Source organism: Hypomesus transpacificus, chromosome 24 (assembly GCF_021917145.1).
Source record: "Hypomesus transpacificus isolate Combined female chromosome 24, fHypTra1, whole genome shotgun sequence".
Taxonomy (NCBI): Eukaryota; Metazoa; Chordata; class Actinopteri; order Osmeriformes; family Osmeridae; genus Hypomesus; species Hypomesus transpacificus.
Window position 1 is genome coordinate 3,315,773 of NC_061083.1, and position 12,184 is coordinate 3,327,956.

General features: G+C 41.2%; 2 protein-coding genes across 2 annotated transcripts; one reads left to right on the forward strand and one right to left on the reverse strand.

Annotated features, from left to right (window-relative positions):
* The first annotated feature begins 6,395 nt into the window (after positions 1-6,395).
* smarcb1a (SWI/SNF related, matrix associated, actin dependent regulator of chromatin, subfamily b, member 1a) lies at positions 6,396-9,154 on the forward strand. Its single transcript, XM_047048227.1, has 9 exons — positions 6,396-6,509; positions 6,739-6,850; positions 6,970-7,099; positions 7,212-7,349; positions 7,465-7,592; positions 7,702-7,868; positions 7,993-8,183; positions 8,540-8,671; positions 8,771-9,154. Exons 1-9 carry the CDS (start codon positions 6,426-6,428, stop codon positions 8,808-8,810), a joined length of 1,122 nt encoding a protein of 373 aa, XP_046904183.1. The 5' UTR covers positions 6,396-6,425; the 3' UTR covers positions 8,811-9,154.
* derl3 (derlin 3) lies at positions 9,087-12,135 on the reverse strand. Its single transcript, XM_047048228.1, has 7 exons — positions 11,931-12,135; positions 11,539-11,604; positions 11,374-11,447; positions 11,106-11,199; positions 10,507-10,702; positions 10,146-10,236; positions 9,087-9,996 (listed from the first exon to the last, which is right to left on the reverse strand). The coding sequence occupies exons 1-7, from the start codon at positions 12,018-12,020 to the stop codon at positions 9,879-9,881; spliced, it is 729 nt and encodes a 242-aa protein (XP_046904184.1). The 5' UTR covers positions 12,021-12,135; the 3' UTR covers positions 9,087-9,878.
* Between the last annotated feature and the right edge of the window lie 49 nt (positions 12,136-12,184).

Consider the following 12,184-nt stretch of genomic DNA (forward strand, 5'->3'; position numbering starts at 1 on the left):
GTATTGGAACAGTGAGGCCAATTCCTTTATTTTTGCTGTAGACTGAAAACATTTGGGCTTGACATCAAACGATGAATGTGAAACCAGAGATCAACGTTTCAGCTTTTATTTCCAGGTATTTACATCAGGATCTGATGCACAAATTAGAAAATATCACCTTTTTGTTCGAACCCACCCATTTGTCACGTGAGCAAAAGTATTGGAACATATGACTGACAGGTGTGTTTTGTTGCCCAGGTGTGTCCTATTACATACATTATTCAATCAATAAATACCACTGAATGTCTACACTCAGGTTCAGATTGGGTAAGATAGGTTTTGTCTATGCAGACTGTATTCAGAGGTGAAAACAACATGAAAACCGGAGCGCTGTCTTTGGGTGAAAAACAAGCAATTGTGAGTCTTAGAGAAGATGGAAAATCAATCAGAGCCATTGCAGAAACATTGGCCATAGCCAGTACAACCATTTGGAATGTCCTGAAGAAGAAGAAAACTACTGGTGTACTAAGTAACAGACGTCGAACAGGTAGACCAAGGAAAACATCAGCAGTTGATGACAGAAACATTGTGAGAGCTGTAAAGAAAGACCCTAAAACAACTGTTAGTGAGATCAGCAACAACCTCCAGATGGCAGGAGTGAAGGTATCACTATCTACTGTTCGCAGAAGACTTCATGAACAAAAGTACAAGGGCTACACCAGAAGATGCAAACCACTCATTAGCAAGAAGAATAGGAAGGCCAGGCTGGAATTTGCCAAAAAGTACAGAGATGAACCTCAAAAATTCTGGGACAAAGTTTTATGGACTGATGAGACAAAGATTAACTTTTACCAAAGTGATGGAAAGGCTAAAGTTTGGAGAAAGAAAGGAACTGCTCATGATCCCAAACACACAAGCTCATCTGTGAAACACGGTGGAGGTAATGTCATGGCTTGGGCTTGCATGGCTTCTTCTAGGACGGGCTCATTAATCTTCATTGAGGATGTAACACATGATGGCAGCAGCAAAATGAACTCGGAAGTCTACAGAAACATTTTGTCTGCCAATTTAAGGAAAGATGCAACCAAACTGATTGGCAGAGCCTTCATCATGCAGCAAGATAACGACCCAAAACACACTGCCAAAACAACAAAGGAGTTCATCAGGGGCAAGAAATGGAAGGTATTAGACTGGCCAAGTCAATCTCCAGACTTAAACCCTATAGAGCATGCATTTTACCTGCTTAAGAGGAGACTGAAGGGAGGAACCCCACAAAACAAACAACAACTGAAAGAGGCTGCAGTGAAAGCCTGGGAAAGCATCAAAAAGGAAGAATGCAAAAGTTTGGTGACGTCAATGGGTCACAGACTTGCTGCAGTTATTGAAAGCAAAGGATTTGCAACTAAATATTAAGTCTTATTCACTTAAATATGTTTTAAGTATATATGTTCCAATACTTTTGCTCACATGACAAATGGGTGGATTCAAACAAAATGTGATATTTTCTTAGTTGTGCATCAGATCCTGATGTAAATACCTGGAAATAAAAGCTGAAACGTTGATCTCTGGTCTCACATTCATTATTTGATGTCAAGCCCAAATGTTTTCAGTCTACAGCAAAAATAAAGGAATTCGCCTCACTGTTCCAATACTTTTGGAGGGCACTGTACATTAGGGGACATTCATTTTGGTTACACAAGACAAACTATATCATCCCCATGAATATGACTTGAAGCAACATTGGAAAGGAAAAAACTATGATCGATGTTCAAGCATACTCGTTTTGTGTCACGGAAAGATGTTAATTGTCCTGTGAAATATGTTTGTGACATATGGCCTGCCCCTAAAGTTTTAATCATTATATAGACTATAAACTGGAAACTGGCTTTCTTTGCTTCAGCTGATCTGTGCGTTCCTTCTGTGCAGATCAGCACTGATTGCAGTGTCTGGTGCCATTGTTGTTTTCACAAAGACTCGAGACCTTCATAACTGATTGCATTGACTTGTTTAAGGTTTTCTCATCTTAATTATCTAAGAACACATCATGAATTGTCCTATGTTATTGTTTTTGTTTTATTATTTATTGATTTGTAAATAGATATTTTGTTATGCTTTGTACAGTATTTCCTTTTTTGAATTAGAGATTAATATATACTCATGTATACAAATAAACACTAAGTTTCGGAAAGTAAATCTTCCTGCTCCTCTTCATATTCTGTCAAGTGAGAGTGAGACGTTGCTTTAGAAATGTAGATGGGTCTCACACTTGTCTCTCTTAATTGACCTGCACCGAATAAAGCAACATTATCTGCTAAATGTATCTTTTTTTTTAAAGCACTCTTTAAAATGCATATTTTCACTTTAAGAATTATCTCCACTTTTCGCTTTACCATGTGACAAACATGACAGAAGGTGATTGAGCCCAATATGGTACACATGCTTATGAAGAGGGATCATTGATCTGGATAGGTGGTATTAGTCATGTGACCTTTTTGCCAAAACACACATTACCTTAAGGGTGTGTTTTCATAATGTTTGTATCTTGTTTGGGCCCGGGTAACTCTCTGGGTAGACTTTGTAAATTGAGGCCTTGGGTTCAAATCTGTCTGATCTGCCACAAACAAAACCATGACTTTATTATATAAAAATGTTTGTGTCTTGTCAGGGCCCTGGTAGCTCACTGGGTACGTGTGTGTGTACAGTGTAAACTGAGGCCTCGTTGAAGGAGGGACCAGTTTCATCTAATAAATGGATATAGATCTTGAATAATGAGTTTTAATCTAGCTTCTCAATGAGAATGTCTTCAGTCCAGTGAAGTCCCCAAGAACAGTGAAATATCTTAACAGTCCTAATGGCTTAGAGAGGAGAGAGACTGCCTTGTACCCAAGAGGTTGATGGTTTGATTCCCTGACATGGTTCTAGCAAATTTTAGTCCTGTCAGCAATAGGACTCTGTGGTGTAATGGTTTAAACTGATAGGAGAGGGACGCTGTCTTGTAAACACAAGGTTAAAGGTTTGATTCCAGGGTGGCTGTTGTCAAATTATAAAATCCATCACATGTTCGCGGAGGCAAGTACCCGAGAACAGTGTCGTTCTCCTACCAGTCCCAATGGCTCATAGGAGAGGGATGCAGCCTCCCAAACATGAGGTTGATGGTTTGAATCCAGGTGGCTGCTGCTGCCACTACCAAATTTTTAAGCGCAGATTGGCATTGAAATGCATATCAAGAACGCCCGGAGAAAGTACTTCTCTGCGAAGGACTTCCGTGGTGTGGCGGTTAAAGGGCATGAACAGAGATGAGTCACTGGGTACTTGGAGTTCACACATCGCCGGTTCGAATCCTCACCCACGGTCGGGTTGAGTCGTCACCCACGGTTGTCTGGAGCCGCCCCGGATACACGAGGCAGGGGGGGGGGCAATCTCCCCCCCCGGTGGTTCCCAACAAAAATGAAAGAGGTTATCCAGTCCAGGAAGCCAACAACAAGGCCTTTTTACCAAAAATTCTGTAGATTTCATTTTTGTGCGTTGTGCTAGCCGGCCGGCGAGGCAGCCGAAATTTTGCTGAATTTGGGTGAGGAGGGAGGAGCCACTGGGCCAGGGGGAGGGGCCATCAGGGAAAGGAGGAGGGGCCTTAGAGAAAGGAGGAGGGGCCTTAGAGAAAGGAGGAGGGGCCACAGAGAGGCATGTGGACCGGCTTTTGTTGAGCAGTCAGATGAAGCTCTGCAGTGTCGAATGATGAGTCAGGAGAAGCTTCACTCTAACACAAAGTTGTCTAACACAAACTCCATGCAAGACAATCTGAAATCAGACCAGTAGTAGGCAACTTGTAGTTGTAGATCATTTGATCAAGAGCAAATACTACGAATAAATTAACACCCTAAAAGTATTTAAAGATTTTAATCCATAGTCAAATAAGATGCACAGATGATGAATCCAAAAAAGTTCAACCTCACCTCCTCCTTCCCCATCTGGTGCCAATCAGCAGTGATCGGCTGTAAAACACACTTTCAATCCGCGGCTAGCTTTATCAATTAGAATAAGGGCTATCACTATTTAATTATTTAATGAAGTCTATCCATCACCTCACATTGTACAAAATCACCAGTCAATTGCACTATTTACCTGTTATATTGCACTATTCCATCTTATTTGTATACCTTATTGTTACATCATTATAAATGTTCATAATAAAATCATACACCTGAACTGTTTATACCATACTTAAGAAAAGTAGCGCTTTCTGTAATGAAAAGTAGCGCTTTCTGTAATGACAATCATTCACGTGTCCAGTCGTCCTTAGCAATGTTTACAAAAATCTTCTCCTTCCGCCATACTTCAACCTAATTTTCATCCACTTTTAAACACAACAGTGGAAAACTTTAAGCATATGAAACATGCATAATGATGTGGGCGATGTAGAACAGCAGACCGTTGTTAGTAATTAGAGATTATCTTTTGTTTAAAAGTCATTCTAGTGATTGGTGGGAGAGGAAAGCTAGCTAGCGCTATCTGGCTAGTCTCTCATCAACTAAAATGGTATAACTATCTTCCACGGTCAATATATATATATTTAGCCTAAAGGGTTCATATTCTAGCAAGTTTCACAGAAAAATGAAAGAAATTTCTTTCATTTTTCTGTGAAACTTGCTACCTGTCACGAACGGCGAAAACGGGTCACGTAATTCTTGCGTTACTCCTACAAACAAATGCTAAATGCTTCCTAGAACGTTTTTACTTAACAGATGTTAAAAGCACTTGTCTTTGGTCAAAATATCGACTACGTTTTCAATTTGAAGCGGTAACCAGAAAATGTCTAATAAAAATCCTTAAACAGGCTCTGCGGTAACTCTTAACACTTTAGAACATCTCACATGGTATCCTCTTTGGTTCAGCTTCGGCAAAACATGGCTGACTATGATGACGATATATTTAATATTCACGCCCAATAACTCCTTAACCAATTAGATGTGCTTTCTGTCTACTCTGTCATCACCATTATATCTGCCTGGTGAACATGTGGCCCTTTTTACTTGGATAATCATTATTTCAATTACTTATCCTGGCACAGTTTTTTGACGGTGATATCTTACACAACCAAAAATGTTCCAGGGGTTCGTTTGTCTTAAATCAACCCTTAAAAACCCAACTTGATGTGTACTCACTGGATAGTGAGCATGTGACTATAAAACTACCCTTACACCCTGGTCCTAATTAAGAATTGTTCAATTCAGATGAAAGGACATAGAATTAAGCTGTGATTATTCAGTAGGTAGACTGGGTTTTGAACTGACCTTACCTCAACTTACATGAATTGCAAATGAGATGCATATTTATGATAGTTGGATTTCCTCTTTCTGTTGCCTTTTTCCTTGTCTTAATTGTTTCTGACTTACATTAGCTAATATCAGAACAACCATGATGACAAATATGTATTCAGATGTTTAATTCATATCCTCATCTTTAAGATTGTATCAATCAACTGACACTAAATGCTAACATGTTAGTCAGAGGTGCAGTCTATGCAGAACAACATGCAATTCCTTGTCTGAAAATATTATTTGATCAATTGATGAGGTGGTAGTTTTTTTTGTACTGTCCAGCCTTTAGGGACCTGTTTTTCATTCATGCTGACCACTGTCGTGACGGTCACATGATCCAAGCAGCTCGTCTAATAAACTAAGTGAACCATTTTCCATTGTTGAGCATCGCTCTCATAGGGCTGCGCTTTACCATCGCCATCTGGTGGTTTACTATGGGAACTGCACCTGTAATTTATACTTTGAACCACTAGATGGTGGTATTGAAGCGGAGCCCAATGGCGCTGTCGAAACAGTGCCCCTTAAAAACCCGTTCCATAGGGCTGCGCTTTACCATTGCCATCTGGTGGTTTACTATGAGAACTGCACCTATAATTTATACTTTGAACCACTAGATGGTGGTATTGAAGGGGAGCCCAGAGGCGCTGTCGAAACACTGCCTCTTAAAAACCCGTTCCATAGGGCTGCGCTTTACCATCGCCATCTGGTGGTTTACTGTGAGAACTGCACCTGTAATTTATACTTTGAACCACTAGATGGTGGTATTGAAGCGGAGCCCAATGGCGCTGTCGAAACAGTGCCCCTTAAAAACCCGTTCCATAGGGCTGCGCTTTACCATCGCCATCTGGTGGTTTCCTGTAAGAACTGCACTTTTAATTCTTACTTTAAGTTGTAATGAGTCAGTTATCAGACATAAAATCGGTGATTGGATTGTTGAATTATTGTTCCCATATCTGAATGGGTCAGCAGGAAAGGGTTAATAAAGCTGAACATCCCCTTGTTTATTCATTTTAGTTTGAATTTATAGTGGTAAATATTTCTGTCCATATACATACGTCATTTTGCAGCGCCAAGTCATTTTGCCTATGCGCATGCTCAGCTGTCAAGCTTTGTTATTGCATTTTCAATATGGCGCTTAGTAAGACGTTCGGACAAAAACCTGTCAAATTCCAACTTGAAGAAGATGGAGATTTTTATATGATTGGATCGGAGGTTAGTACGTTCATCGTATACGGGAAATAACTATCGTATCAAAATTCTTCTTTTTAGGATCATCTATAACACCGAAAGCAAGCTAACGTTTTAGTTAGCTTGCTAAGCTAGAGGCTAATGTTATCTAGCTAATTTGCCAAAAGGACACAAATACAAGTTACATTGATATCGGTCATGGTTGGTTTATTATATCTCACGCTTATTCGTATTTATCGGTTTCAAATTTTAGGTTGGAAACTACTTGCGTATGTTCAGAGGTTCACTCTATAAGAGATACCCCTCATTATGGCGAAAATTGGCTTCAGTGGAGGAAAGGAAGAAAATTGTGGAATCTTCTCACGGTTAGTTAACTTTGTTTTTTGTAAGGGCGTTACCTCGGAATTATTACATTTTTACTGAGGAAGTACCCATGTACACAAAGCATCCAGATTTTTTATTCTTCTGCTTTACTCTTCTTCAGATCATGGTTATACAACCCTAGCCACTAGCGTGACCCTACTGAAGGCGTCAGAGGTAGAGGAGATCTTTGAAGGAAACGATGAGAAGTACAAAGCTGTTTCAATCAGTACAGAACCACCAGCTTACCTGAGGTAATCTGCCCTACACAACTTAAATGTTTCTCAGCATTAGTCACACAAGTGGGGGATGTTTTGATTTCAGTAACAACTGACTTAACATTAAAATGTTTCATTTGGTCAACAGGGAACAGAAGGCAAAGAGGAACAGTCAGTGGGTCCCCACATTACCCAATAGCTCCCACCACCTGGACGCCGTTCCCTGTTCCACGACTATTAACCGCAGTCGCTTAGGTCGTGACAAGAAGAGGACCTTCCCTCTCTGGTGAGCAACAGCCAATCAAACGATCTAGGCCAAGTTCATACTTTGGTACGCGATCATGACAAAAGTCATCGTTTGAGAAGTAAAGACAAAGGGAACAATGTTTCGGTTCTTTCAGCTTCGATGACCACGATCCAGCTGTGATCCATGAGAATGCCACACAGTCTGAGGTTCTGGTTCCGATTCGCCTGGACATGGAGATAGAGGGGCAGAAGCTTCGGGATGCGTTCACATGGAACATGAATGGTGGGGCTGCTTTACAGCCACCGTAGTTAACCATGTGATTGGAGTATTTTCATGTACATTTTATGGCACTTGATGTGCTTATGTACAGCATGTTCCTTGAACGTTGCAGAAAAGCTCATGACCCCAGAGATGTTTGCTGAGATCTTGTGTGACGACCTGGACCTCAACCCTCTTGCATTCGTCCCTGCCATCGCCTCTGCAATTCGTCAACAGATCGAGTCCTACCCCACCGACAGCATCCTGGAAGAGCAGACTGACCAGAGGGTCATCATTAAGGTACGACCTTCAACTCATCCCCTAGTGGGACCACCGACCAGATCTAGGTGGGGTCATCTAGCAGTATTTGTTGTCAAGTTTCACTGTCAAATACTAATTTCTCTTTGCCATATTTACTTCTCAGTTGAACATTCACGTGGGAAACATCTCGCTGGTGGACCAGTTTGAATGGGACATGTCAGAGAGGGAGAACTCGCCGGAAAAGTTTGCACTAAAACTGTGCTCTGAGCTGGGCCTGGGTGGGGAGTTCGTCACCACCATTGCCTACAGTATCCGAGGTCAACTTAGCTGGCACCAGAGGACATACGCCTTCAGGTAATGCTGGCCACAAAGTTTCAAGTTTGTAGTTTGCGAGTCTCATCATATGTCATGTCAGCCTTGAGAAATGATGAGTTTAGTTTGGGATGTGCTCCTAGGCCACAGGGTTAAATGGCCAAAAAGTTGTGCCAACAGTATTGCAGGAATTAGGTGAAAGATATCCTCCTTGGTCAGTAATGGTCACCTCTGGCAAAGTTGGATACGCGCTTCTATTCAACATCTGGAGTATTTCTAAACATCCTTTATCCCCTGCTAGTTGCAACACAGATCCAATAGTTTGAATGTCTCATCACATTCCGCAACTGTTCCTTGATCTTGCTGGACCTCGTCCTTCCCTGTTGCTTGTGTTGCAGTGAAAACCCTCTACCCACGGTGGAGATAGCCATCAGGAACACAGGCGACGCAGACCAGTGGTGCCCACTGCTGGAGACACTGACAGATGCAGAAATGGAGAAGAAGATCCGAGACCAGGACAGAAACACTCGGTTAGTGTTTCTTTGCTTTGTTGAAATAAAAACTTGTGTCGTCACAGCTTCTGATGTCGTCTCTGATGTTGTGTGTCTCCGTGTTCATTGGTTTTACAGGCGAATGAGACGACTGGCAAATACAGCCCCAGCATGGTAGTAGATGCCATCAGTTATGACCTCCTATAAAAACAAAGGCCATCTGGAGAAGTAAGAAGTGGTTGGGATTTGCAAAGCTAACAGCAGTAACAGACATTTCTTCTGCAAGTTGACCAGAGCAAAGCAGTCATTTATCCCCCCCCCCACACACACACCCCTATTTTGTGTTTTGTTTGTTTGTTTTGAGCAGAGCCTTGCTATGAGCACCTCCCTACACACTTACCCTTCAGACCACAGACTCTTTTGCCTATAAACAAAAAGGTGAAGACACAAGAAATCTCAGAGAATATATGTTGTATTTGTTGTCCTTTTGTACATTTGAATAATAAAAAAAAAATTAGTAAATGATTTTGATTACCTTCCAATTGTAATTATTTTTTAACTGATTGTTTTAATTATTTAAAACCAATGAAAAATGTTTTTCCTCCATGTCATTGTAGAGTATTATATGCTTGGGTCATGCTTACAACATTCCTTTTGACCCAGTTTTGTGTTGTTGTGCTAAACTGTTTCTATTTTGGCCCGAGTGTGTCAAACCACAAAGGCAGTCGTTGAAAAGCGCAGACCGTGCAGGTTCTCTAGGTAATAGAATTCCAAATAGTCGGCAGATTTACGAATGAGTTCAGCATAACCAGAGGGCCTTGTATATTGACCTCACTGGGAATGGCTAGAAGCTAAATCCACTGAAACACTTATTTTTTATTGTTCTATTTTCCAAGAACCAATATGAAATGATATTACTGCATCTAGGTAATAATATTTTTGTTGCTATTGGACACCGAGAAATTCGATTTTATGTATACAATGAGCACAATCTGCCTTGGCACCTCAAATATAATGAGACAAATAATGTTTAGAAATACAACAGTATAATATATTGTTGTTGGTCAAGTCTGCTATCTGAAGTTACATAGCTTACTGTAAGCAAACTACAGTAGTCACCGCATCCTCCTTTAAATCACCATTCTTCATGAGAATGTAACCTGATTATCCCAATGTTCTTTGCTACTATGAGAGGACATGGAGAATATCCCTGGGCATAGTGTTTAGGAAGGCTGTACTCATGCTGCTACTCGTTGGGCTCTTCCTCACCACCTTGGTCTTGCCACAACTCTCCGTCCTGCTCTCTGTCCTCTGGTAGAGGAGAGTACCCACGGTCCTCGTCTGGGCTATCGAGCCAGGTCCTCCTGAAAAAAAACATGCCCATCACCTGAAATGTTAGAAGGAAAAATACTCTCCGCAGCACCATTTTTCCCCCCCAAAGCTAAGATAGCTAATAAAACAAGGCCAAATAAAACGGGGCAAGTTACTACAGCAGCCATAATCTGATACTCACAGGAGTTCAGGCGTCGTTAGATGCTTCCTGCCTCCAGGCTGCTTCGGAAACACATCCTCTAGGAAGTAGTACACGTGTCCAACTCCGATTCCTGATGAGGAGGAAGAATTACAGTGTGTTGTGATGACAGACATGGGATTTAACATCTAAATCTACAACTATGAAACTAGATTGATCTACTTTCAAATCATGTCTAGCATGTGATTTTATTCGATTTTTGGTAATTGTATTATTCAATATTTAATTTAATTCATGTCTGAAACTACTAAGTAGATAAGGACGCAACTCGCCTGTTTTATTGCCAGCTTGGTCAAAAGTGGCCTGGAATAGCTTTTATATCCACAGATGACCTTTGACCTACCTAGAAGGTCGACCACAACAGAGTTTCCAAGAAGCAGTGAGAATCCCATGAGCACCCAGGGGAGGAAGGGTGCCTGGAAGTTAAGAAGGCCAAAGACGTTCATGCGTATGTGAGGGTTCCTCCTACTCCACACATACACTAGCATGATGGTGAAGGCTTGGCCCAGGAAGAAGAGGTTGGAAAAGACGCCAAATAACTGAAGGCCTCCAAGTTAAAGAACGTCACATGACAAAAGTTAAACAACTACAGTTCGTTCCAGTTACCTAGGATCTACACAGTAATTCCTACCTGACAGATGTAGTTGACAATACAAATGGTAAATAGGGGCATGTTGAAACACAATCGGAATGCCAACCTTGTATGACACTACTTATAAAGTTAGAATTCCCTATCCTTACAGAGAAAAACAATGGTAAAATAGCTATTCTTTTTCACAATAACAAACTCGTAAAATTCCACCTAGACCATTGCACAATATTATAAGCCATTAAACTGCAAAACAACTTTGCACAATATTATTAACCAGGAATGCACAGCCAGCTGCGGAGATACACCCACTGAAGACCATGGTTAGTCTGGGAGAACTAATGTAAGGATACAGTCATGAGGACACCTCCAAATAGGAACATACATACAAAATCTGCAGTGCGCCCACGAAAAGATCCCTCCTCCAGCATGCGGCAGTAACGATAACTTTACTGTATGTCAAGGTTGGGATACACAATCTACCTCATGTGAAAACCAGGGACTAGGGACTAGGGAGGGAAATTATCAATGGGAAACAGTACAGCATGTTTGGACTCTGGAGTCAGTAGGTGCAAGTACTGACAAATACATTTGCTTACACATTTCAGTAGTCAAAGATACAGAAAGATGATGTTAAACAAAAAACTGAAACCAAGTGAGCCAAAAAAAAGAAAATTTGTGATTAAACGCCAAACCTGTAAAACAGAAAGAACAATGCGTCACTCACATAGCCTACAAGTGATTATTTGGCCTGAGGTGCTGATGCTCTGACATGCTCTCTCTCACCTGGTATCTTCTTATTATAAGGTCCGGGTTCAAATAAAGCTGAAAGGGGGTGATGACCTCAAGTTGCTGTAACCAAAAACAAACATACAAAACAGGGAATGGCCTAATTCCTAAACACTACTGCTCAAATAAAGCCTTAATTGCGCCTCACTACTTGCCGACCCGTGAGTGACTTATCGTGCACCATCTGTCTTGTGTGTCTGTTTTAATGAATGTCACAAGTTTAATATTTGTGATACATTTTGTGACATTTGTGGCTATCTATCGACTACTAACACAGCAACGGTTAAATATTGGTTTTGATTTACTCGTCGGATGCGTACTTAACTTGATCGACGGAGTGGCGTTTAAATTCAGTGTTAAAAGCTCTCGCATGCATCTCGTTCTCTTACCACGGCAGCTGTTGTCAGGACACAAGCTGTAGTATAAGCTCTGGTAACGGCAGGAATCTGGAAATATTCTTGAGTGAACCTGTGGGCCATGGTTGCAGATGAGAACTAGTTCGTGCGTATGATGTCTGTCGGAGATACATTTGTGTTGACCGTCGGTTCGGCATCGGTTCAGCAACGCCTGCGGTGATGTCGAAGTAATATCAATGGCCACCGTTTCTCAATTGACACACCCCTGTATTTAAATTGGCTCATCA